The 25,000-nt window shown below is 39.6% G+C and overlaps 3 protein-coding genes and 1 long non-coding RNA gene across 8 annotated transcripts in view; 1 reads left to right on the forward strand and 3 right to left on the reverse strand.

Annotated features, from left to right (window-relative positions):
• The window catches only part of LOC138023155 (carbohydrate sulfotransferase 11-like), a 44,535-nt gene extending 29,495 nt beyond the window's left edge, over positions 1-15,040 (reverse strand). For both annotated transcript variants that reach the window (XM_068870192.1, XM_068870186.1), the window contains exons 1-2: positions 14,929-15,040; positions 6,204-6,392 (exon numbers count right to left, since the gene is read on the reverse strand). In XM_068870192.1, the coding sequence (XP_068726293.1) occupies positions 6,204-6,282 (79 nt within the window). In that variant the 5' untranslated portion in view covers positions 6,283-6,392; positions 14,929-15,040. The remainder of the gene's footprint in view (positions 1-6,203; positions 6,393-14,928) is intronic.
• Positions 1,418-2,703, forward strand: LOC138038030 (uncharacterized). Its single transcript, XR_011130168.1, has 3 exons — positions 1,418-1,553; positions 1,720-1,843; positions 2,265-2,703. It is a non-coding gene; the product is annotated as an uncharacterized lncRNA (long non-coding RNA).
• Positions 15,041-23,247: 8,207 nt separating the features above from the next.
• The window catches only part of LOC138023178 (uncharacterized), an 11,031-nt gene continuing 9,278 nt past the window's right edge, over positions 23,248-25,000 (reverse strand). For all 4 annotated transcript variants that reach the window (XM_068870204.1, XM_068870210.1, XM_068870215.1 and 1 more), the window contains one exon: positions 23,248-24,753. In XM_068870204.1, coding sequence (XP_068726305.1) covers positions 24,622-24,753 — 132 coding nt within the window. In that variant the 3' untranslated portion in view covers positions 23,248-24,621. The remainder of the gene's footprint in view (positions 24,754-25,000) is intronic.
• On the reverse strand, positions 23,927-24,352 carry LOC138037379 (carbohydrate sulfotransferase 11-like). Its single transcript, XM_068883313.1, has one exon. It carries the CDS (start codon positions 24,350-24,352, stop codon positions 23,927-23,929), a length of 426 nt encoding a protein of 141 aa, XP_068739414.1.

Below are 25,000 nucleotides of genomic sequence, written 5' to 3' on the forward strand. Positions count from 1 at the left end.
CTGATTGGTTCACTGATCTCGGTTATCAGCAATTATATAATGCGTTTGACCTGCATATGGAAATAATTCGGCAAATATCTCCCTCAGCATTAAACGGTTTAGCGCTGGGAATTCGCAGTCACTTTCCCCGGTCGTTTCTTCAACTAAAATTAAAACTTAGGCCAAAACCGCAGGTGAGTGGAAAAAAATTTAATAAAACAATAATTCCTTCCGGCCCTTGTTGGATACGAGATTGGTAATAGCCAAACTCGGCGCTACGCGCCTTCAGTTGGCCTATTTTACCATCTCGTATCCAACGCGGGCTCATGGAATAATTGTTAATTAGTTATAATTTTCACAGTGGTGAATGTAATAAGTTTCGGTGTGTTTATTCACCGCCCTATTCGAGTGAATAGAACGTTTTGGAGGCGCGGCTGCTAACCTAAGACAAGTACTTTTCGTTTCGTTTTTTAATCGTGTTTTTAAGGCATCTTTGTTTTGCCACTTTCTTGATATTTACCGCTGAAAAATTATACTACAACCGTTATTCGCCTCAGGTTCACTGAATACTGGGGAATAGTTACCACGACAACGTCTAGGTAAATATTATACACTTAAAGTGCCCCTCACCCTTCAAGTTATATTTTTGTGGTAGATTTTTGACATCTTTCAAGAGCTTGTTTTCGAAAAAAATTTCAAAAATATTGAATCCGGGCTTTTTTTACGAGCGCTGAAAGTGAGGTGGTCTTGACTATTTTTTCACCTATCGTTCGCATCAGTCCCCCACGGCCAAAGTATCGAGCGTGACGTAAAAAAAGGACATCGTGCAAGCTTGAGTTGTTTGTATGTGTGAAGATTAGCGTAGAACACAGAGAAAATGGTTTATAATTGCGTGGTTTATTGATGCAGCAACCTAACAATAACCAGAAGGGAATCGGCATGCATAAGATCCTTCTGATACGCGATCTGACGGCTGAAGTTCGCTGGTTTCGTCTGCTAGCCGCTTCTTAAGAACTTCTTGCTTGTTTTTTTCTCTCTTTTGTTGTCTTTAATTTTTGAGCCATTCTTCATCAGTGAGAGGCTCGTCCATACAGGCTTGCAATTCGCTGTCTGATTCTTTGTCGGCAGTCGAACTTTCTGATAAAAGTTCTTGATTTTCTCGTTGCTCTCAGTCTCTATTTCTTGAAAATCCAGGCATTCCGAATCGTCCGAAAGATACTCTTCCGTACTTGAGTCGGAAAACTCTTGGAAGAGGACATATTTTCAGACCAATTGTAAGTTTTCACAAATAATCTTCGAACTCGCACTCTTATGTTAGGGAATGGTGTCCTTTTCTTACGTCACAGCTAAAATCAGACGCGACACCGCGGCGCAAAATGAGTGCGCATGCTTCGCTTCTAAGACATTTGATTCATTTGATTAGAGCTTTTGAGCTCTTTGCTTTTGAGTTTATTCGGCGGTGAAGGAAAAGTTCTATTGGACCTTTTGATGATCAAGATCTCACGCTCAACATGGACTCGACAGAAAAAATTAACAGTAGTTCCGATTTGTTTCCAACGAGAAAGTCAAAAGAGGTAAGCTTATTTTAGGCATGAAATATATTTATTTGTTTACGTCGTTTCCATGGAAGTTATCTTTGCCAAACCATGTTTGCTCGTGTTTCGGTCTCACCGTTGAAGACCCTAAAAGTTGTTAAATTTTAAACTGACAACATTTTTCGTTTAATGTTTTTCGCTGAAGGGCAATTCCTCTAAAAACGCTAAGGGTTTTGACACAACAGAAGTTTTAACCTCTAACATGTGATACGAGAGCCATGGATTTTTCTGTGACCTGGTTCTCCACAGCAAGAGCAATGGTTTGTATGGTAGGTGGTGATGCTCTTTCCTTTCCAGCTCTTTGTTGCTTTGCAGGACACACTAGGTTGTGGTATGATTAAATTTAATTGATCTCTAGATTTCTGTTGATTTCATTGTCCCAGTCATCTGACCTGAAGAAATCTTGTGTTGATATCTGGCTGGCTGTCATTTTGACTGTCATTACTTTCAAGATGTGAGCAACTGTTTTTACCTGCATTGTTAGACAAAACCTCTTATTAAGAGAGTCAGTTAAGTTGTTTAGTTTTTTTTATAGAGGGATCTTTACAAATAGGGCACAGATTTCCATGTTTTTTTCAAGTATCTTAAGTGACATCTGTGCATGAAAATGACCAAGAAATAATAATATTATTGCTTTACTTTGATCAGTTTCCTGTTGTTTCTTAAACATGTCATTTATTCTTATTTCAGTGCTTTCTTCCTAGTGTGTGTGTGTGCTGATCTGGTCAAACCATGCATGGCAAGCAACGTTCCAGATTGTTTTCAGAGATTGCGATGAGGATTTCAGCATTGAATATTTTATTGGTTTTGTGATGAAAAAAGCCAGGGTTGTTATTTATCTCTCATTTTTTCCTGCATGAGATCCTGCATGATGACAACAGTATTACTGCAAATTAAACATCACAGATGTGAGCACGTCAGTGATTAATACAAGATGGTTTCCAAACAGCTCTTCAAAATTGTCTAGAAAAGGGACGATAATTATTTACTTGCCACACCTTTTAAGTCAATGTTTGAACAAGCAAATATAATTTAGTTTTTTAATTCAAGTAAACTGTCTTACTTTCATTTAAAGACAGCTGTATGTTATTCTAGTCTTTCTCTTGCTGAGCATGGGTTTGGATATTAACTTCTGAGAATGCTCCTACTTGTAATAGTCTTAATAATGAATATACAGTACTTACTACAATAAAATTAGAGAGATATTTGAGTTACTGTATTTTGTGTTTTGTGGTAACACATACCATAGTAGTTGTTGTGGTTGGTGTTGTTGAAAAGGAATCAGATAGAGTCATTGTGGGTCCAGATAGAGCCATTGTGGGTCTATCATTGGGTAGTGAAACTGGATCAGTTGTGCACAATAAAATTTTAGAGTATGAAGCAGAAATGCCTTTTGTCTTGCTGGATGTATGATTACATTCCTCTCTCAGTATCTTTACACAAAATTTAGGCTGGATTTTTGCTGGTGCAATGCATGCAAAAGTGAAATCAGTATTTTCCAAACACATGCAGGTGAATGGTTTCATTATCATGATTCTCATGTGTCCCCACCCTCATCCCAGTAAGGCTCTACAAGGTGATCGACAAAGCTGGATAAAAAAATTACAGTTACCAGCCAGCTGCAGGAAAAATACTGAAAAAATATTTTCAACGATGGACCACTGCCAAACTCCAAGTAAAAGGGAAACATCAAGTAGCATTGGAGTCAAATTTATACTTAGTTTCAAAACGTTTTTGCGATCCTCTCTTAAAATTAAGACTTATTTTCTTTATTTTATTGCCTCGCTCATGTAAAAGTAACTAGTGTTGTAAAATATGAGAATGGAGGGCAGGTAAGTGACTTATCCAAGTTGCCGAATGAGTGGGATGCGGGCATGAAAAGAACTTAAGCTTATTTCTCACTTTAAAATGATTCCAATGAAACAAACAGAGGATTTCCTCATTCAACAGGAGCAACATAAGCCATCTTCGCAGAAGGAATTATCATTCTGCCCTTGCAAAGATGTTTAGCCGGCGTTTTCCTTCTCAGTGCACAGTTTTCCCCCCAGAGGTTTACCAACGCAGAGACCATCGCGACTAATAAAATTTTTGCTCTAGCGCTCGAATGCAAGGTAAAATTCTCCTGGTTTGAAGTATAGTTTTTGGTTTGAAAAGACACATGGAAGATTAGTCTTTCAGGAAGCTCTCTTCAAAATTTAAACCTTATCAAAGTAGTGTTGTCCTTATCATCGCAAAATGAAAACAAACACAGAGAATTTAAATTGCCGCCATTTTGCCGCGCTGTTGTTTCTATTGCAAATTTAATTGGTACCAGTCCCTCGCGCGTGGAAACGATTCGCGCGTGGCTCAAGCCTGCGCACTCATTTTGCCGCGGTGTCATCAGACGCTTCTCATTGGCTTGTTCCTAAGGAGCCCACGAGAGAATAATTTGTCCAGCGGGGCTTATAGAGCGCAGAAAATTACAAATTTTACTAACTTCAAGCGCTCGTAAAAAAATAAGGGTTCAACATTTGTGAAAATTTTTTCCGAAAATGAGTTCTTGAAAGATGTCAAAATCTACCCCCAAAAAAGTAAGTTGAAGGGTTAGGGGCACTTTAATGTATGGTCCCGAGGGAAACAGTTCATTTCCGAGGGAAACATCAGGACTAGAGGAAAACAAAACTAACTAGTTTCTGGAGGGACCGTATATTAAGTGCTTTCTTATATAGTTAGACTTTTCCTTCAACAATCGTAGGTCCGGATACATTTGAGTTTGACCAAGAGCTCGTGACCGAGAATCAACCGATCACAGTGCTCGTTTTGTTGAGTGAAAGTCTAGGTACATAACAATCATCAATATTTATTTCGCCCTCGGCGAATAATTGTTAATTAGTATAACTTGAGAGCTGAAGAAAGAGTTTCCAGCAATTTGATTGGCTGAGAGATTCCTTATATGACGCTATTTTCACCGCGCTAGGCGGTGAATGTAAAGCAAAACAAAATGGCTGCCAGTAGCCGGCCGACGAGGACATCTCGGAAATAAAGGCAACGCAAAATGCAACCAAGTATGGTATTAAACTTTTCAAATGTAAGTCAGCCTTCTCCCAGAGCTAGCATCAACATAGCCTGCTTGGGCGTCTGATACGTGTTTCGTGAAGTAGCACAATAGAGTCGTAATTAATTTGCAAAGTTTTATTTAGTAATTGTCGGCAAGGAAACAAGACGGAAGCCATTACGAGAAAACAAACTTGTTGTCAATCAGGGTGGCCTTAAAACTGATTTGCTAAACAAACTATCGATTTCTTTGTTGTTCAGCTCTGAAATTATACTAAAATAATTATTTGCCCCAGGCTCAGTAAATATTGGCAAATAATTGCTAAATATATGCAACTACAGATAGTTTTCAACCACGTGATGAGACGGACATGCTCGTGCACAAAACAATAGCAAATTATGACTCATGTTTTGCATTAAATGCGAGTCAAATTCCCCAAAAACTTTTTTCTCTGTTGTTCTGTGCTCCAACATGGCTACTGTGACGTCAGGGGAAAACCATATATAGATATTTAAGGTGTAATGCGTCCGTGGGAAGGATGAAAAACTAGTTGCCTAGCGACGTGGGAAAGAACAACCGAAAAATCAGAGTCCAAGGCAGGATTCAAAACTGCGACCTCCCAAACTCTGTTCGGATGCTCCACCCAGTGCACTGAGCTACTGGAACTTCGACCTAGTTCCCAAGCCCCTAGTTTCCCTTGGGGAGCTACTGAGGTTAACCTGCAATCAGAGAAAACCGTTGGGAAGGTTAGCACTTTTGACGTCTTCTTTGCATTTCTCCCCACCCCCCCTTATTCAATGTTGTACAAAACTGAAGGGTTTTTCCTTCTTCTTCCACCTTCGCCCAATTCAATGTTCGAAGATAACACAACAATTTCCCATTAATTAAAACTATTTCTTTTGCGCTTTAACCGAAGCGGGGTTGAAATACAGCTCTTCCCGACTACTTTTTGTCTATGATAAATACCACGAGAGTTGTAAGGGTTCAAAGCAGATTTCCTACTCTCATACAATCATAGACAAAACCGTTGGAAAGGTTAGGGCTTTTGACGTCTTCTTTGCTTCTCTACCCACCCCACCCCCCCCCCCCTCCCCTCCTTATTCAATGATTGTATTTTCCCGGGAGTTCTAGGAGTTCAATGATGGCGGTGGAGCATCCGACCAGTGTTGCCCAGGTCTTGGGTTCGAATTAAAAACTGAACGACGGATATGAGATTTCCAACATTTTCATTGGCTCGCCGGACACAGGCTATCAGTTCATATACCTGGTTACCTAATACGGTCAAGGAACGCGTCAGCAATAAAGCGTGCTGAAAACATTTTTGCAGCTCTGAAAAATATGACCGACAAAAGCCGTTTTGGACGGAAATAGACCGAGGCAGAAATCAATATACTTCAGTCGACAATACTACCCCCAGAAACACCATGGAGTTTTTAATAAAACAATTGCTCTACTTGGGCGCCTCGTTGGTTTTCTGTCACTTCCTATCCAGCGCGCCCTCGTAGAATAATTGTTAAATATCAATTCTGTTATTCTTAGATCGCGGTGGTCTTTCATTAAAAAAAATTGAACTCTAAGGAAATATTGGAACTTACCTGAGAAAATAGCTACCGCCAAGACACAAACCACAATGAGGAATATGAGCTTGGTAATTTGTACACCAAGCAAGCGCATTTTTTTTCGGGATCAAGTTGAAAGAGAACAATAAGATACTTGCTGTCGGAGTGTACACAGTGCATACACAAAGCCAACAGGGCTTTCAAGTCCCAAAGGATTTTCGTGCCCTGAAAAAGGCAAAATGAGCAATATTCAGGAAAACTTGCCTAGCACACACGTCAGCGTATACATCATTTTGCCTAAGAGCATAAAAACATTTTGTTATCAATAAAAGATGTGGGTCCCCGAATTTGTTTTTGAGATATGAGCAACTAAAGCCAAATATAGGGTGTTTTTGCTGGGCTTTCAGGTTGCCAAGGTAACCTTTCAACAATGACCGCCTCTTATTCGGCAATAATCGGTGTTTCATATGGTAAAATAACATTGCTGTTACCTGATACAGTCTGTAGTGTCAGTCTTTCTGAAGAGTTTCTCTTCAACGTGTTAAACTGGTTAGAGCCTCCTTAAATGGAATTCAAGCTTTCCAAGCTGTTAGTTAGAGTTGACCATTGTCAAGCTGGTGATTCACAGGGAGATAGACTAATTATCGAGTTAGGATTTCGTGTTGGATTTTCGAGTTGGAATTCGAGTTGGATTTTCGACTGAGTTGGCCAGGGTAAAATGAAGACTGCAGACCAGGGGTACAATGCAGACTAAGGTTATAATGTAACGGTTGAAAAAGCAAGCCAAAAGCCTTTAGAAGTGCTAACACCTTGGCCAGGAACGCTTTTCACTCAACTGTGGTAAACTATCTACAAGTGCTCTCGCGGGATGGAGTACAGGCCTCGGGACCAAATCCTTCAGATCAATCTCCTCAGAGATCGGTTTTTTATACACCAAAGATCATGGTATCAAACGTAATGTCTCTTGTACCAAAGTTAGTGGAAGTGCAAGAATTTCTCCTTCGTACTCAAGTTGATCTCGCCTTTATTACCGAAACGTGGCTGAAAACAACCATCGCAAACACCGTTGTAGATATTCCTGGTTATTCCATCATTCGGAGAGATCGAATGTCGAACGATCATGGCGGAGTTTGCCTCTATATTAAAGAAAACGGTTCCAGATTCAAACAACTTCAAGAATTGTCCTGTTGTGACGATCACGAAGTCTTGTGGGTACAATTACGGCCAAACCGCCTGCCAAGAGGTTTCTCATCCCTTATTGTTGCTGTAGTTTACCATCCTCACTGGGCTGAGACCGAGAACTCCTCCATGCGCGAGCATTTGTTCAGGTCTCTCTCTTTTGCTGAGTCGAAATTTCCCAACTGTGCACTTATTGTTGCGGGTGACTTTAATCGCCTCGACATTAAATCATTGAAGAAGCACTTTCGTCTTAAGCAAATCGTTAAAAAGCCAACCAGAAAGGACGCAATCCTCGACTTGATACTGACCAACCTACATGATTTCTATGATGATCCACGTCATTTTCCGCCGTTCAGTCTTTCAGACCATAATACCCTAGCAGCAGAACCAAGGACTCGTGTTAGCAGTCGCTCAACAAAGTATGTATTCAAGCGTGATATGCGAGCAAGCCGCAAAGCCGAAATGGGAAGATTCTTAAGCAGTATGGATTGGCCTAGTCTGTTTACCTCCTTTGAAAGCTGCGAAGACATGCTAAGCATGTTGTGTGAAACAGTCCACGCGGGTCTTGACCTTCTCATACCAGTCAAGAAAGTTCGCGTTTGTTCATCTGACGCCCCGTGGATGACACAGCATTTAAAATCACTAATTCTGAAAAGACAAAAAGCTTTCCATAATAAGGGCCCCAAATCAGTGCAATGCAAGCTGTACAGGAACGTTGTAAACCGCGAGAGGAAAGTATGTAAAGCAAATTTCTACAAGCTTAAAGTTGAGAATATGAAGGAGAAAAACCCAAGGGTGTGGTGGAAAGAAGTTAAAAGACTACGCGGAGCCCAGCAACATTCAAGCGATCTGATCAGTCAAATTCATGCTCATGATGTTCAAGAACTTTCTCCAAATGACCTGGCGAACGCAATCAACGATGCCTTTTTAGAACTCCTACAAGAGTATCGTCTGCACCAGCCGCGGACTCGTCTACCCACTGACGAAATCTCATCGAAATTCCCTGATACATCGGAGCTCCGTATACACAAGTTGTTGTCGAAACTCAATCCATCAAAGGCAAGCGGTCCTGATGATATACCTAATTGGTTACTACGTGAATACGCTGACCTCCTCGTTTATCCAGTTAGTAAGATAATAAGTGCCTCTTTCTTTGAACAACGTCTACCTCACATGTGGAAACTTGCCAATGTGTCACCATTACAGAAGAAGAAACCAGTAAATGACTTAAAGAAAGATCTAAGACCCATCTCTTTAACTTCATGTCTATCGAAAATTGCTCAAGATTGTATCGTGGCCGATTATGTGAAGCCGGCTGTCTTAAAAGTTCTCGATCCAAATCAGTATGGTGCTATTCCTAAGTCATCAACAACTCAAGCTTTAATACACATGGTACACAACTGGGCGATGGGAGCTGATGGAAATGGTGCAACAGCTAGAGTGATACTTTTCGACTACCGAAAAGCTTTTGATCTCATAGACCACTCGATCTTGGTAGGCAAGCTGGGTAGATTAGATTTACCGAATAACATCATCAATTGGATTATCGACTTTCTATCTGACCGTTCTCAGCGAATCAAATTATCTGAAGGCTGCTTCTCTGAGCGGGCACCTGTGCCATCGGGGGTCCCTCAGGGAACTAAACTTGGTCCATGGTTGTTCCTTGTCCTGATCAACGACTTGGAAATCAGCTCTTTAAATGCTCAGCTATGGAAATATGTTGATGACACGACAATATCTGAGATTGTTGCCAAAGGTAATTTAAGCAAGTCACAACTTATTACCAATCAAGTTATCCAGTGGTCTATCGACAACAGAGTTCAACTCAACAGCGACAAATGTAAAGAGCTGCGAATTTCTTTCGCCAAGAAATCACCGGAGTTCAACCCTATCCTTATCAACGGAGAGGAATTAGAAATCGTTCAAAGTGCAAAGTTGCTTGGCGTAACAATATCACATAATCTTTCGTGGAACAATCATATTATCGAGATAGTCAAAAAAGCAGCCAAGCGTTTGTATTTTCTGGTACAGCTAAAAAGGGCAAAAGTGCCCTTTAGTGACCTTCTGCTATTCTATACCACATGTGTTAGATCCATCCTAACTTACGCAGTACCTGTGTTCCACAATGCACTACCAAAGTATTTGAAAATCGAACTGGAGCGCATCCAGAAAAGAGAATTGGCAATCATCTGCCCTAGTATAGCGTACAACGATGCTCTATATTTTCTTGGTATTCCAGAGATTACTACTTATAATGAAGCTATCTGCGATAAGATGTTCGACGCCATAGTAAAGTCAGTGATAACCGTTTAAATAAGCTGCTCCCTCCCAAGAACAATTCAATACTTTCTCTTAGGCATAACAGATATTTTTCTATACCAAAGTGGAAAACCGACCGTTTCAAAAATACATTTATTATAACCTCCAGTCTTAACAGAAACAATGAACATTGACTTTAACATTGATATTTTAATTGGATTTATAAGCAATACAATTTATACTTAGTTTTGTAATTTTATCTATTCTAGTTTTATGAATATGTAATTCAGCCTTCACGGGCTGCCATTTATTCAGTCAATAAACTATCTATCTATCTATCTATCTATCTATCTATCTATCTATCTATCTATCTATCTATCTATCTTGTTTACTTGTACTGACAACACCCCAGAGGGTCGAAAAGCGATCCATTCCCTCTTTATTGATTTCAGCAAAGCCTTTGACATAGTTCCATCCTATCGACCAAACTAAAATCAAGAAATACATTCAAACATCTGTGGCTCTGGATCCAAATCTTCTTGGAAAGTAGATCCCAACAAGTAAAGCTTCCGGGTGTACTATGTCCGGCAGGAGTTCCACAAGGCTCTGTAATATCACCGCTACTATTTAACATTTTTATTGACGACTTTGATGATTTCATTCCAGAGGAACTTCGTGAAGAGGAATGATGTGTAAATATGCAGATGACTGTACCGAGTTTGAATGTATCCCAAAAGGTAGTGAATTTAACCTGCAAATAGTGCTTGACAGTCTGCAGAGCTGGTCTATAGAAACAACATCATGCATGTTGAATCCAACAAAGACGACTGATATGTTGATCTCTTTCCAGAAATCGCCAACTCAACCCGACGCTCTGCATATCAAAGATGTGTATCTAGAAAGAGTACTTAAATTTAAATTACTCGGAGTATGGCACCAAAATAAAATGGGTAGGAGATACCACATTGAACAAACTGTCAAAAAGGCAAATAACAGACTTTACTATCTACGAAAAACCAGAAAAGCAGGTATGCCATTGGAAGTCGGCTTGACCATTTAGTGTTCTAAAATTCCTCCTCTCTTGGAATATGCGTCACCGGTTTGGGGCGGACTGCCCCACTACCTTGCAGATGACCTCCAAAGAGTACAAAACAAGAGTCTGGACATCATTGATGCTGCTAGATCAACCCTATCATCATTAGATGAAAGACGATCACAGTACATAAAATGAGAACTCGAAAGAGCATTGAACAATGCTGAACACCCTAATCAAGTATTTATTACTACACATGTAAATAGGAACTATAGCCTTAGGTCAAATCCAAAAAAATAATGTAAAAATAACAAGATCAGGAACTAAAAGAATTATGAGTTCATTTATACCTACAGCAACAAGACTAATTCAAAGCTAATCATAGTTAAACCTATTAAGTGTACCTTTGAAATCTTAATTCATGCGTTTTGATATATGTTTATTTTACATGTAAATCTACTGTATATTTTTCCGAAGGTCGATAAATAAAGTTATTATTATTATCATTATCACCAATGCACATTGTTTACAACGAAGATGGTGAGCTGAGAATCTGTGCAGATCTCAGAGAGGCGAATAAGGCTGTCATACGAGAAAGGTTTCCGATTCCGCGGATCCAAGATCTGCTCCGTCAACTCAGTGGAGCAAAGATGTTTTCAACATTGGACCCAAGGAAAGCGTATTGGCAAATACTGTTGCCAGAGAAGTCACGAGAGAGTACTTCTTTCATGGCGGCTGGAAAGGTCTACTAGTTTAAAAGGTTGCCATTTGGGTTGGCGGGTTGGCGTCAGCTCCAGAGGCGCATCAAAGAGTTATGAGCATTGTGCATGAAGGACTGGGTGGTGTGATGAACTATACTTTGATGATATCGTTGTGTATGGATCGACCCCAGAAGAACACTGGTGGAACCTACGGACGACGTTGGATACCTCGCGAACCTCGGGGATCAGGCTGAATGCAAAGAAATGTATTATGAGAGTGTCCGAATTGAAATTCCTAGGACATATTATTTCAGCTGATGGGGTTCGACCAGTCCCAGGGAAGGTGAAAGCCATTCTCGAGGCACCTTTTCCATATGATCAAGCTCAATTACGCTCATTTCTCGGTAGCATCACATATTTCTTACAATACGGGGCTCATCTAACAACATTTACTGGCCCCCTAAGGAAGCTGACACAAAAGGGAGTACCGTGGAGGTGGACAACAGCAGAGAAATCAGCTTAGAAAGGAATTAAGGAATTGATAACCGAAAGCCCCGTGTTTAGCCTATACTACTCAATGAAAGCAGAAATCAAATTAGTGGTTGATGCCAGCCCCTGTTTCCTGGGTTGTGTGTGCTTCTTCAAGAAGTAGAGAATCAAATGCGCCCTGTTACTTATGCATCACGAAGCTTAACAGATGGTGGATAAAAGATATGCGGAGATTCAACGTGAAGCCTTAGCTGTACTTTACGGACTTCAAAAGATGCAAACATCCCCTTTTGCTCTAAGCATAACAAATGGAGCTTTTTTCTCCTTTGCTTGTATTGGTCTATACTTAAAATTAAACTCAGTTGCACTTCTCTTAATTCTTACCAAATTTACATGATAAGATAACCACACAACACTGAAAAGTACTAACCTACTCTGATCTGACCTGCATGGACAAGGTAAAACATTCTCAGTGTCGGAACCATCTTATATTAAGCCCTTTATAAATTCTTTTGATAAGACCCAGGATCATGTTTACGTAATTCAGTATTTTATATTATTTTATAGGATAAATGATAGTTGCTGGTAACCAAGCCATCATTACGAAACCGGCGTGTTAACAGCGGCCCTAGGGAAGCAGTCAGAGTGAATAGGTGTTTACCTTTCAGTGATTTACATAAAAGATTACGTTGAACTCCATGAAGTTTTTTTAACTCCAGGAATATGGATTTTCTTGATCGAACTGTAAATCGGACCACCAGGTCATTTGGGAAGTTTACCACAGTCTTCGACACTATAACGAGTCGGACGCGGTGTTGCTATCGCTAGCCCAGGCAGATAATGCTGTGCTATTCGAATGGGTGTACTTCAAGGCTCCTTATTATATCTATATATCGGGCCCTTTCTTTTTCGTAATCTTCATAACTTATGATGATTACGAAAAAGAAAGGGCCCGATATGTAGACATTATAAGGAGCCTTGAAGTACACCCGCTCGAATAGCACATCAAGTAGATTCCTTTTTTTTATGACAACTCTCTGTTCTCGGTCGTTTAGATCATCTTTCCCGACACTATTTAAATGTGCATCGTTATACAACTTTTGTGGCAGTATGCCATGCGCCCTTCTGTAAAATGCCTTGGCGAAAACCAGGAAAACAACATCTACGTGCCTGCCTTCATCTGCTGTGGCGCCTTTATCATTGATAGCGTGACACCACTAAGTGGGTAAGCACTCTTAGAGAATCATCCAAGCAGATATACCGTCCAACCCAGTTGATTTAGTATCAGTAAGGTCCCTGAGGATATTCTCAGGTGTTCTCACTGAACATTATTTCTGGATGTAGCAACGTCCTGCAGTAGATGAGAATGTTCTGGCTACATCACAAGGAAATTCCAGGAATAGATGTTCTCGCCGAGGAAAAAGAAACCAAGAATTTGGTAAATTTAGCAGAGTTGCCCTTGTTAGCTTACGTAACAATTTCTGGTAATCTCTTCGACTTAACTCTGGTGAGTGGAATGACAATTAATGAAAATTAACTACACTTGAATTTGTCATCACAGGCCATGAATGTAAGATAAGGTGTTTCGTTAGACTATCAAAGTCAGCTGCAGCATATAGCAGCTTAGGATGTATGGTTCAGTAGCCACCTAAACCAACACTTTTGAACTCGTTTTATAGTAATAATATCGAACACATAACCTGCATAAAGGTGCATGTCTTGACATTAGTAAGTCCTATAGCATTCTAGAACTGCTCTAATTAGAAGAGCTCTAAAAAGTGCGTGATTATATAGAATTTAAAATGGTTGAAATTATAAATAAAAAGTTTTATAGCATTCTAGAACCGCTCTAGTTATGGTTTTATAGCATTCTAGATAAAACGGTCGTAAGTGGAAACTTCTTAAGTTCTAAGTTTAGACGTTCTATGTTTTAACTTCTAGAATGTCTAGAGTTCTAGGATAGCAATACTCCCTAAGTGAGTTCTAGAACGTCTAAACTGCACACTAGGTTTGGTTGGTTTTACTGATCACCATGAATTCTAAGCACTCGTTTTTCAAAAACAAATACTTTTAGGCCTAAGCACTGATTACAATAAAATTCTAAGCACTCATTTTTCAAAAACAAATACTTTAGGCATAAGCACTCTCGTAAAATTTTAGCTTTCAATTTACGGTTCAGTAACTACACTTTTTACGACGTGTAAGAAGATAGCACTCATTTAATATTCTATAACTTTTAGAGGTTTTAGAGCCCCGTATGTAGCGGGTGCACTTTCATGGTCAATCAGTCCGACTCCATTCTTAGGATAAATAAAGCCGAGCTTTTCTTTTCAGCAATTCAGGGTGGCAATTTCTCTTCGAAAATCGATCTTAATTTTAACCTCAACGGTTTCTTGTGAAGTACCCATGCTCAATTCGAAAGTAAAAACAAAACATAGCGTTCGTGATGCTTAAGAAACTTGCATGCGATGTGATTTTATCATTAATAAAGTGTCGGGTGGGCGATATTTCAAAGCTACTAAGACGTTGATTCAAGGTGATTTGTTCTGTTAAAATAAGCCAGAAAGTACGAAGAAGAAATTGCCATCAGTGTTTCGGTAGACATCAACTATGCACAGATAGAAAACTATGCATGATGCATTTTGGCAAGGGCTCTATTATTCCCGTCATGTCAATTAGGTGGCACAATGTTGTTTCCCGGCCAACCAAAACTGCATCACTGAAGTTCATCCTGTATTTAGCATGCTAAGATGCAATTCTGGAACATACTCATGTCAATTACGAGAAGACGTGTAAGGCAATTGCTTGCGTGATATTTCTCTATTGAAGACAGTCTCTTTAGATGACCGACACAAAGGAAGTGTACTGTTATAGTAAGTTCTATGCGTTCTCTTGCCCCAGTTTTCTTCAAATTTTATTTTATCTTCATCTCTGTTAATTTTGTTTTCTTAACGTCTGCCTTGTCATGGTTGAGGTGTAGCAACACAAAGGCATCGAAATGGAAATGGCAAAAATCGCTTCGATGCTTTTCTTTCTTTTTAACGCTTACCATGTGAGCACATGTTTACCATAGCCTAAGATAGGTAAAGTTTCCTCTTACCTTTCTGGTAAATCTACTTCATAATATCTGGCTAAAGGTCTTTTCATTGCGCTAACCTCATCATATCTTGTTCTCGCTCGTTATGTATCTTTATGTCACGAAACAAAGTATCACCGATCATGCGTGATGAGAAGTCGATAATGACGCATTCTCGTTCCCAGAGCTGCGATCCTCTTGGCCAGCGCCTCGGATCGAGGCCTCGATCCGAGGCGCTGGCCAAGAGGAACGCAGCTCTGGGAACGAGAGTGATAATGACGCAGTTTGTGTCTTCTTTTTCATGGCTGTTTTTGACCATAACAACGCTCTTATTCAAGATCCAGAAACATGACTGAAGTGCTAAAATACGTGAATTTTAAAGACCAGTGTTCTTTTAGCGCCACTTACAAAGGCGAAACGGATAGACAAGACTGTCACAGGCGTAATGATACACCGGCTACATTTTCAAAATATTCATCTCTTGTCTTGCATTTAATCCATTGACTCCTAAAATGGCCCGAATTGAGGAATAAAATTGTTTGGCGTTAGACAGAGTAAAATCTAATATATAGATTTAGCCAAGCCTAAAAGCGGAGCTCCCTGGTTATTTATTCTTACTGCCTGTACGGTTTGTGAAAATAAAAGGTTTCGAACTGTCGGCATTTTGATGTTTCCGGTTGCTGCTTTAATAATTAAATCATTTTCTTTGCTTTCTTCTGTAGATAAATTCATTCCCTAACTAATGACTTCCTCGGTAAATTTTACGCTAAAAACCGATATCGCATGAATTACAAAGCGATGAGTGCGACATCGGTTTTTCCAGTATAATTTACTATGCAATTCACCAGTTTGGCAATAACTATTTTTTTGAACCGAATGAGTTTTAAAAGAAAACAAGCATTAAGCACAACTTCAGCGAGCAAATTGAAAACGAAAAAAAGGAATCATGCTAAGATTAGAAGCCACAAAAACAACTTTGTCAGTTCAAGGTCAAAGAAGAGTTTTATTGATGTACTTTATTCCACTAAGATCATTCACTTTTTGATGTATTTCATTGAAACACGCCAGGTTGGCTTAGTACAAGAATCGGCAAATTACGGCAATGCAACCAAGAACTTCAAACACGATCTGCGCCAACACTTAAATAACATTTGGGTGCTTTAAACAAACTTCTGAAAACACAAGCTACTGAGATTTCCCCCTAATTTTACGAGAACTCATTGCGAAAACGTGTTTATAACATAAGGGCAAAATTTTCTTGTCACTGTCGAGGCACAACAAAAACCAGTTGGGCAAGCGGATTAAAAAAGCACGCGTTCGCTCGCATTTTAGAGGAAAAGAAACAAACCAACAAATCAACTTTTTCCTTATGTCCAAAAGAGTACCGCAGATAATTGTTATTTAATTCCAGTTGACAATAAAAATTCGATTTTCATTCCTGAAAAAAGGAAGAACCGATTAAACCACCTTTTAAAAATACGCACGGCACCCATTTTAAATAACGCATCCGTAAAAATAACAAACGGTTTAGTGCCCAAGGAAAGAATTTGTGTGCTAAGTATGAGCTATTACTGGTATTCTGTTTTGTCGTTGTCGTTCTCTTTCGCTCAGTCCTTTCGTTTCTGCTCTAGACATAGGTCCTCCAGGCATCACGTAACCTTATCAGCGCTTCTAAAGATATGCCAAAAATGGCATACAGAGAAAAATATAGAGAAAAAAGCGGCTCTAAGCAAATTAAAAATAAACACTCAGCTTTAAGTTGACATCCCGCCGATGCTTGACTTGAATAACTGCGTAGCCACCAGTGTGGACCACAGATATCGTGATATGTCAAACTGGATTCAAACCAGCGAAAAATGCAGAAAGAAAACATCATCCAAACCGTTTTCCACCTGAACACGAAAAGCATTTGACTGTGTAAGAACTTTCGTTGATATATAGTATGGCCGTGTAGCCGCATCGAGCCACAGAAAGCGCGCGAAAAATGAAGCCTCTCTTACGTTCACCTAGGTTGAGCCTGCAATCCCATCGAAAACCAGTACCTGGCCAGTGGTCAACTTCAAAAAAATAGCTAACCTCGGTGAGCTTAAGCTTGAGCCCGCGATATGGTCGTGTGATATTGGTCAGCGGATACCTTGTTCTGACAGGTGTCAGTTAATCAAAAGATGGATGTCCAATATCAACGATGTCGATGTCGGTTAGTGCGCGGCCTTGGTGCAAGAGGTCCTGAGTTCGATTCCCGGATCTCGCATCCTTGTTTCGACTTCTTTCCTTTCCGTTTAGCTAAGTAGCTTTAAATACCCGTAAAACGGAGCACTGATGGAGAGGGGGGAGTAAAATGAGCGCACCGTCGACCTCAGGTTTGTCAGTTGAATTACTGTTACGAGTTATCGACGTTAAATATGGTTGCATTACTTTACTTTTTACTTTATGTCTACTGGCAATGAAAACACAAAAATGTCTTACAGAGTTCCTTGATGTCACAAAGATTGCATTCTTGGTAAAATTTCATTATATTTGGTTTTTTTTTAAATTAAGGCCAAATTGTTACCCAAAAACTCCTTTCTCTTTTATATTTTCCAATAAAGACCCATGAAGAGCTAAATATGGGCGTTTGATAGCTTGAAAATCTCAATGAAGAGGCGTCCTGGCATTTTTCTTTTTCTTTTCCCATACAGCAATGCTACTTTCTTAGGGTCTAGTCTACTGCCAGGCCCGAAATTACGCATTAGACTAAGTCTTCTGGCACTTCCCAAATTGCCAATATTAAATAACCGATGCAACATGTTGGTAAGCGTCTTCATGACCTCTCGAAAGCGCATGCACACAGCAGCGATATGGATGATGCCACGAAACACCCGATGTCGGACAGCAATACTAGTTGCAGATTCTAGTTCCTTCAAAACGATTTCGTTGACCAGTCTGTCGATCGATGAAACTGACATTCCTCGAGGTTGTTGTTGTCCCTTGCTAATCAACGGCATTGCATTTTCATCTAGATCGTGGCGATCTCTGGGTTCCGAGCAAACTTGTCACCTCTATGAGCTGATTCACTGTCTTGGGGAAAGACATGTTTCCCCTGGTTTTCTGAGTAGTGGCCAATATAGACAGTCAATAAAGGGATGGAAGATAATCGTTGAAAGTTATGTTGTGTACCGACGCCAAGAGATGAAACAATACAGATCTCAACGAATGAAATGATATATGAAATAATCATATATTGAACTGTGGATATGAAATTAAGTGAAGCTATGATCCTGGCAGTTATGAACGTAATTTTAGCACTTGCGTAGAGAAGCATGAAAAATGCAGGACTTCACGTTGACATATCTCAAAGTTGAATAAACTAGCTGCTGTCTACAATGTCAACTTATCCCCGAAAGTTCTGTGGTAAGCCATGCATATTAGGTACTCCTCCGGTGCAGAAAACACTGATAATGTCTCTAAATTGGGAAATTCATTTTTTTCTGTCTAGATATTCTATGACCTCGTAGCGCATAGTTTCCAGGGGATCGGCAAATTCCAAGTTTATTCAAAGGCGGACAGAAAGCTGCAGACTTGCAACTGCGGTCCCCCAGGGGATCGTACACCACAGTAGTAGTTGGTTCCGTGTCTGCTGGTAACCGACATAAGTGACAGAGTAACTTTTTTTTATATTAAGACTTACACACTGCCTAAAAGTGGACCTCTCAGACCAGATATGATGGCACGTGTCCATGTTTGACCCCAAACAACTTTGCCCAAGTTTGGGTGTCTGCTGACGTTTTCTTCTCGAGATCGATGTTAGTTTTGATGACGTAATCACTGGCGTCATACTAGGTGGCCATAGACCTTTTTGCAGATACGAAGCCATTTTTATTTCTATTGTTTCGAAACACATTATGGGATGCTTAGTGGGCAAATTAATATATATTTGCGCCCTGTGCATCCCATAATAGCTATTTGAAATAATAGAATGGCTGCCGTATCTGCAAAAATGGTCTATGATATTTACCTCCTCTTGGCCGTCCAACATACGGTAATAGCTTTGCACAATTTTGAAGGATTATCTAACGATGTTTCCTTCTCGAGATATTGCTCTTTATAGGGTGTATGGCGTCATCTACGACGTCATATCAAGTGACCATTGGGTTGCATTCCCCTTGATCTCCAATGTCTATAATATGTGGAGCTTCACTATTACATGTCATGAAATAAGAATTTTTCAGCTCGCATGGATTTTTTCCCTCCATTGGCCTTGTAACAATTTTTTTGCGCATTATTTTCTCTTGCTCTATCTTTTTTGAGGGGGAGGGCATGTTTTATCTTTTAACAGGAGCCAATGAATAGGAGCGTTTTTTGCAAGCCGATTTATTGTTAGATCGATTTTCCCGCGAAACCAGACCTGTCCAGCCAATCCCAAGTCTTGCATGAGAAGTTGTTACCCATGTAATTGAGAATAGGCACTCGCGCAAGCCAAATCTTATTTCAGAATTCGTCTAAAAATAACTTGATCTGTGAAAATGCAGTTACGCAGACCAAGTATTGGAGTGGTAGACTCCAGGTTCTGGGCTCCTGGTTTTGATCAATTTGGAAAGACTAGTTTTAGAGTTACAAATTAACGAAATGATGTATGAAATGAATCATATATTGAACTGCGGATATGAAATCAAGGGAAGCTATGATCCTGGCAGTTATGAACGTAACTTTAGCACTTTCGTAGAGAAGAAGCCTGAAAAATTCAGGACTTCAACGGAATTTAAACCAGTGACCTCGGTGCAACGCTCTAACGCTCTCAACCAACTGAGATATGAAGTCAATGACGTTGGGAGCTGTCTCATTTATGGGTTCTTATGTTTCCGTGATGAATGAATCAATGATTGTTGAAGTCCTGAATTTTTCAGGCTTCTCCTCTACGCAATTGCTAAAATTGCTTTTATAACTGCGAGGATCATAGCTTTACTTGAGTTTAACAAATTGTACATATATCACACCTTTCGGCTGCAACATTAAAATAAAGAGGAAGGCGCAGAGGAGAAACTCCTAGCCGCTTGGCTTGAATAAGGAAATACATTTACTGTTGTAATTATACGCAACTATATGTGTTCTACTGTGTATAAATGAACCTTGCGAGGTGACAGGCAACAAATTATGGTCGCGAAATATCTGTAAACAGCGGACTGTTTATCAGCAGGATGCCTGAAATGAAAATGAAAGCAATTCTTTGCTTTTGGCTCCATTAAACTACAGGTAAAAATCAACCCTTTGCATACCAAATGGCAATTCATGGCCACATACAGAGAAACCTCTTGGCACCTTGTCAAGTGTCCGCTTAATAGAGGGTGGGCGCTTAGTAGAGGTCCGTTTTTGGATAAATCGCACAATATTTGTTAATTATCAGCACATTAAACGGTTTTTATCCTACATAATTTTCAAAATCATAATATACATATATTTCGCATTTTCTATAAGTGTCTCAGTCATGTCACATTATTTTCCAAAGAAATCATGAATTGTGGCTTGCTTCTGGTTTTGAAGAACCATTTCCTGCAGCAGATCTGTTCATTGACTTTAGATCTTGCATATTCGAGAAGCTTTTCTTGGGGTTTGTAGCGCTTCTCCATCGCATTTAATTTCTGGGGATCTCTATTTCTCTTCTCCGACACACGGCGGCTTAACAGAGGGTGTCCGCTGATTGGGGGTCGTCTTAATATAGAGGTTTCACTGTAATTACGAGTCCTCTTAGAGACTGGAAACCGCTGTCTCATTCTAGTGTTCACTTCCTAGAAAACGTTTTCCGTTTCCCGAAGATTTTGTCTGTTTTGCTTGATTTTGATCGAATTTTGAGATTTTCTCGCGGTTCACGAATTGTTGACGGCTATTTAAGAATTATGGCGGCGTGAACAGATGATTCTGTTCGAGTTTTTGACTATTGTAGTAAATTAGTGTAGAAATTTCTTTCGTTGACGAAAATGATCTCCCTCTCGCACATGTATAAATTCATAGAGTAACGACCGCCGGAAATACGTCTACGTTCGCAGGCTAGGTTACTATGGTATGTTGAACCCCAAAAAGTAATACAATAATACATAAATAGTTTACCCTTATTTTCAATACTGGATTATAATTTGGAATTCAACCTACCCTACTAGAGTGGTTTTCAATTGAGTGTCGAAAGTAATTAGCGAATTGCTTTGGTTTTGCATTACTTCACTCAGAGATTGGTTCAAAGTTCTCGCGCCACTTTTTCTACCAATCAGAAGTGAAACCAAAACCAATCGTGACTCGCGTGTTCACATTTTCCCGCCCTTTGTGTCCGTTACGTGTAATTACTTCGAGTTTTGATTGGTTACTGGATTGTTTCCGTCCTTTTTGATTGGCCAAAGTAATTACTTTGGTTTTGGTTTTACGTCACTCGATTGAAACTCGCTCTATCTTTTGTCATATTAATCATATTTTAATGCCTTCCCCTACTTACCACCAGCGTCAAATAAGGAAAACATCTTGTTATGTCTAATCATTATGGTAATTTAGTTGTGCAGTTCTTATAGTTTATCAGTCCATGTAAGGTTTTTCTGTTTTATATTTTCTTCTTGTAGCGAGGGGTCCAGGTATAAGCCCCATGGTTTCTTCAGGGCTCCCTTGTCATGTGTCAACCTTTTTTTGTGCTGTAATAATAGTGTGGCTAAATAAACGGAACTGCAAAAAAAAAACAAACAAACAAACAAACAAAAAAGAACACAAAAACTAAACTCCGCAAAGCATTATTTCCTTATCATTGATAATGCCATTGTTCTTCTAGGTTTGTCAAATACGATGAACCACTTCAGCTCCATGTCCATGACACCAAAATGCTCGTTCATCTTATTTTGTAGAATGCCATGATTAAAGGATTGTTCACATGGAAGTGGGAGACCCCGCTTAGGTTAGGTACCGCGCCTAACCAAAAAAAGCGAGCCTTCACATGCAAGAGAAATTGTATAGAGAAATTAGTTACCCCACCGAGGCGGGGAACCTCACCTACCCGGAGTCCCCCATCTCCATGTGAACAGGCCCTGAGTAAATGAAAAAATATTTGATAATCTAAAACCATATACCGTTTAAATTTCCGTTAGTGTCGACTGCTTGGGGTGGAAACCCGATTGAAATTTAAAGGGACACTGTCACGGGTTGACATGCGCAGTAGCATTCACTCTCTCCGAGACTTGTCGCGCTCGACCGCCATTATGGAAATATCGGTAAGTTGAAGAATTCAGCATATATTTTGCATTAAATCAAGTTTATATAACTCAGCTAAATTAAGGCATGGGTCTCAATTTGCCTTAATTTGCTCACTTCAAAAGTGAGGCGTGGTCTATCTCTTACAGCTTCAGATGTAGACCCATAAAACTTTGTCAGCTGCTTACATTTTTAGTTTAAGTCAATTTCTTTTTTTTTTAATTATGCAAATTAGGTCACGTGACCTCCATACGTTTTAAAAACGGCAACACTTTTTCGTGTGTTCTCAATTGTTTTACCGGTTGCATAATGTTAAGGCCGATTAATATATCACTTCTGTGCTTGGCCTTTGTTAGATATTTAAAAGCGAAGGCGTCAAGATGGGATAAAACTGCCTTGGGAGACTGGGTCTAGTTGAAAAAACCGTTTATTTTCAAAAACGGTAAAAAATTCAAAAAAGGCCAAGCACAATTTTGTAGAAGTTTGCATTACACATTGTCCTAAACCAGTCCGATTTAATAACTCGCAAGAAAAAGTGTTGCCATTTTTGTCTAAAGACATTTTATTGTTTTCTGGCCGCGTGCAGTCACGTGACAACATAAGCATAATTGGAACACACCAAATTGACAGAAATTACACATGTATGTGTCTGGCAAAGTTTCATCTTTCTAATGCGTAAGTGCTCCGACTTAGACCACCCCCCCCCCCCCCCCCCATTACGTTTTTATTAAATCATTGTTTATCCATGCCTTAATATACCTGAGAAAGCAAATGCTATCTTTATCTAAAGCAAATTCCCCTCTGTCTTCGACCTTTCGTTTCCGCCCTGTGTTGATGCGTTTACCGCCATGCCCGGATCCTCCGCTAGACGCCATTTTGAATTTGTGATTGCTAGTAACTTGAAAAAAGTCAGGCTGACTTTTTCAAATTTCGATCAGTTACACGAGCATGCACAGACCGTGACCGTGTCCCTTTAAATAGCAAGGTGTTTCAGTTTCGGACAGATAACTGACTGACGCAAAACATATTTGCTTTGCTTTGCTTTTCCGTGGTACGGAAACTGGACGGATAGTTTTTAGTTCTCTTTGCCGTCCATGTCCAATCGTCTATTCAAATGTTTGTCATACGGGAGCGGTTGAAAATGTGTGTGCATGAATGAATACATCTTTATTGAAAAACACAAATACCTGCAGACAAATGTGCACGTTTACAATGCAATCACATATACAGAATACAAGACGAAAGAACAAAACGAGAAAAATGTATGTAAGATTAAACGGATTAAACAAAGTAAAAAAAAAACATCGATTTGCAAAACAGTTAGTAAATTCGTCCAGCTAGCTTTATTTATCAAAGTTGGTATCCCGTTGCATTTTCATAGAAAGTTACTCCTAAGGGCTTTAGCCCACTTTTACATTCAATAACATGTCAAAAACGGTGCAAATGTACACGCTGGTAATTGAACAATTTTAGCAGGAATTAATTAACATGCTTTTAGGCATGGGCTGGCATAGTTGTAACAGCACTCGCCTCCCACCAATGTGGCCCGGATTCGATTCCTAGAATCGACGTCATAATGATGTGGGTTGAATTTGTTGGTTCTCTACTCTTATCCGAGAGGTCTTTTTTGGGAATCTACGGTTTTCCCCTCCCCCCAAAAACTCAACGCTTGATTTGATTTGCGTTAACTTGTTGATTTCAGTTTACATTGTCCCCAATTAGTGCTCCAGCGCTAGAAGACTAGACACTTGAATAAAGTTCCTTTCCTTTCCTAAAAATGTTAATTAAACGTTCCATTTTCCTCAGTGTTTAGCGAATATAAATCTTAACCCGTAAAATCTCCCAGAAGGTCTGACAGAACTCCTGGAAAGGGGTAATTGAACATTTGATAATCCTTCTCAAAGAGCTTAGCAAGCTGAAGAATCTTAGCTTTGGGAATCGTAGCGAAATTCGTCATCATTTTACTCGATGTATTATGGCTGAGAAATGGCGAAAAAGTCACTTCTTTGTCCATTCCTGTCCGTCGGAGAACGTACCGAGCTTCTTCTTGCATGTCGTTGAAATGACCAATGAAGTCGTACTGTATATCGCAAGGAAGACAGAGGCTTTCGTACGTTGCCCAGTGACGATCGTTGTTGAACCCAATGCTGGTTATGTAGTATATGAATTTCTTAAATGTTAACTCGTTGTCTGAACTGCGATCTGTGTAGTGCTTGAAGTTGTCTATAATCTTGGTTGCATATCTTTCCATGTAATGTATATCTGGCGTTTCAACAAACTTGTCTTGGTAGGCTGACAGCAACCTTTCGAAAGGCTCACGAACGAATACAAATTTGAAGTAAGTTTGGAGCCTCCATTTAATTTCCTCGTCAGAATAACCTTTGTTAAGCCACTTGTAGTTTCCTGGATTGTGAATGTCAAGGTGGACATTCGGGCGTTCTTTGAGAGCGTAAAATACTTTATTCCACTGAGTACACGCCACCTTAGGGATATAGCAATACAGTACTTTATACTTCTCGTTTACCATAAAATATCCCATTTTTTCCGGTCAATAGTTCCGTTAAAATGGATAAGATTGTGCGATTTGCAATATTTCTTAAGATGATCTTGTCTCTCCCTTTGTTTCTCTTCCAAAGCTTGGACGTCGGTCTTCTGCATATGTAGATTTAGAAACAAGATAAAGAATGAGAGTAGTTTAAACTGTGGGTAACGAAAATCGTTTCTCTTTTAGAGAAGTTATCTCAGGCGTAAGAAAAACCTTTCTAAGTGCCTGAGGAGATTTACATGGAAAAAGTGTTAAAAGGTAATTAAAATATTTAAAAGTAAAGCAACTAGGTTGTTGACAAACGTTTCCGCGTCAACGAAGAGTTTCGAAAAGATTTTTCTGCATTCTGGCAAC

The sequence above is a fragment of the Montipora capricornis genome, chromosome 2 (assembly GCF_036669925.1).
Source record: "Montipora capricornis isolate CH-2021 chromosome 2, ASM3666992v2, whole genome shotgun sequence".
Taxonomy (NCBI): Eukaryota; Metazoa; Cnidaria; class Anthozoa; order Scleractinia; family Acroporidae; genus Montipora; species Montipora capricornis.

Coding starts and splice junctions, on each gene's coding strand:
- LOC138037379 (XM_068883313.1), bottom strand. CDS start 24,352: ATGGAAAGATATGCAACCAAGATTATAGACAACTTCAAGCACTACACA.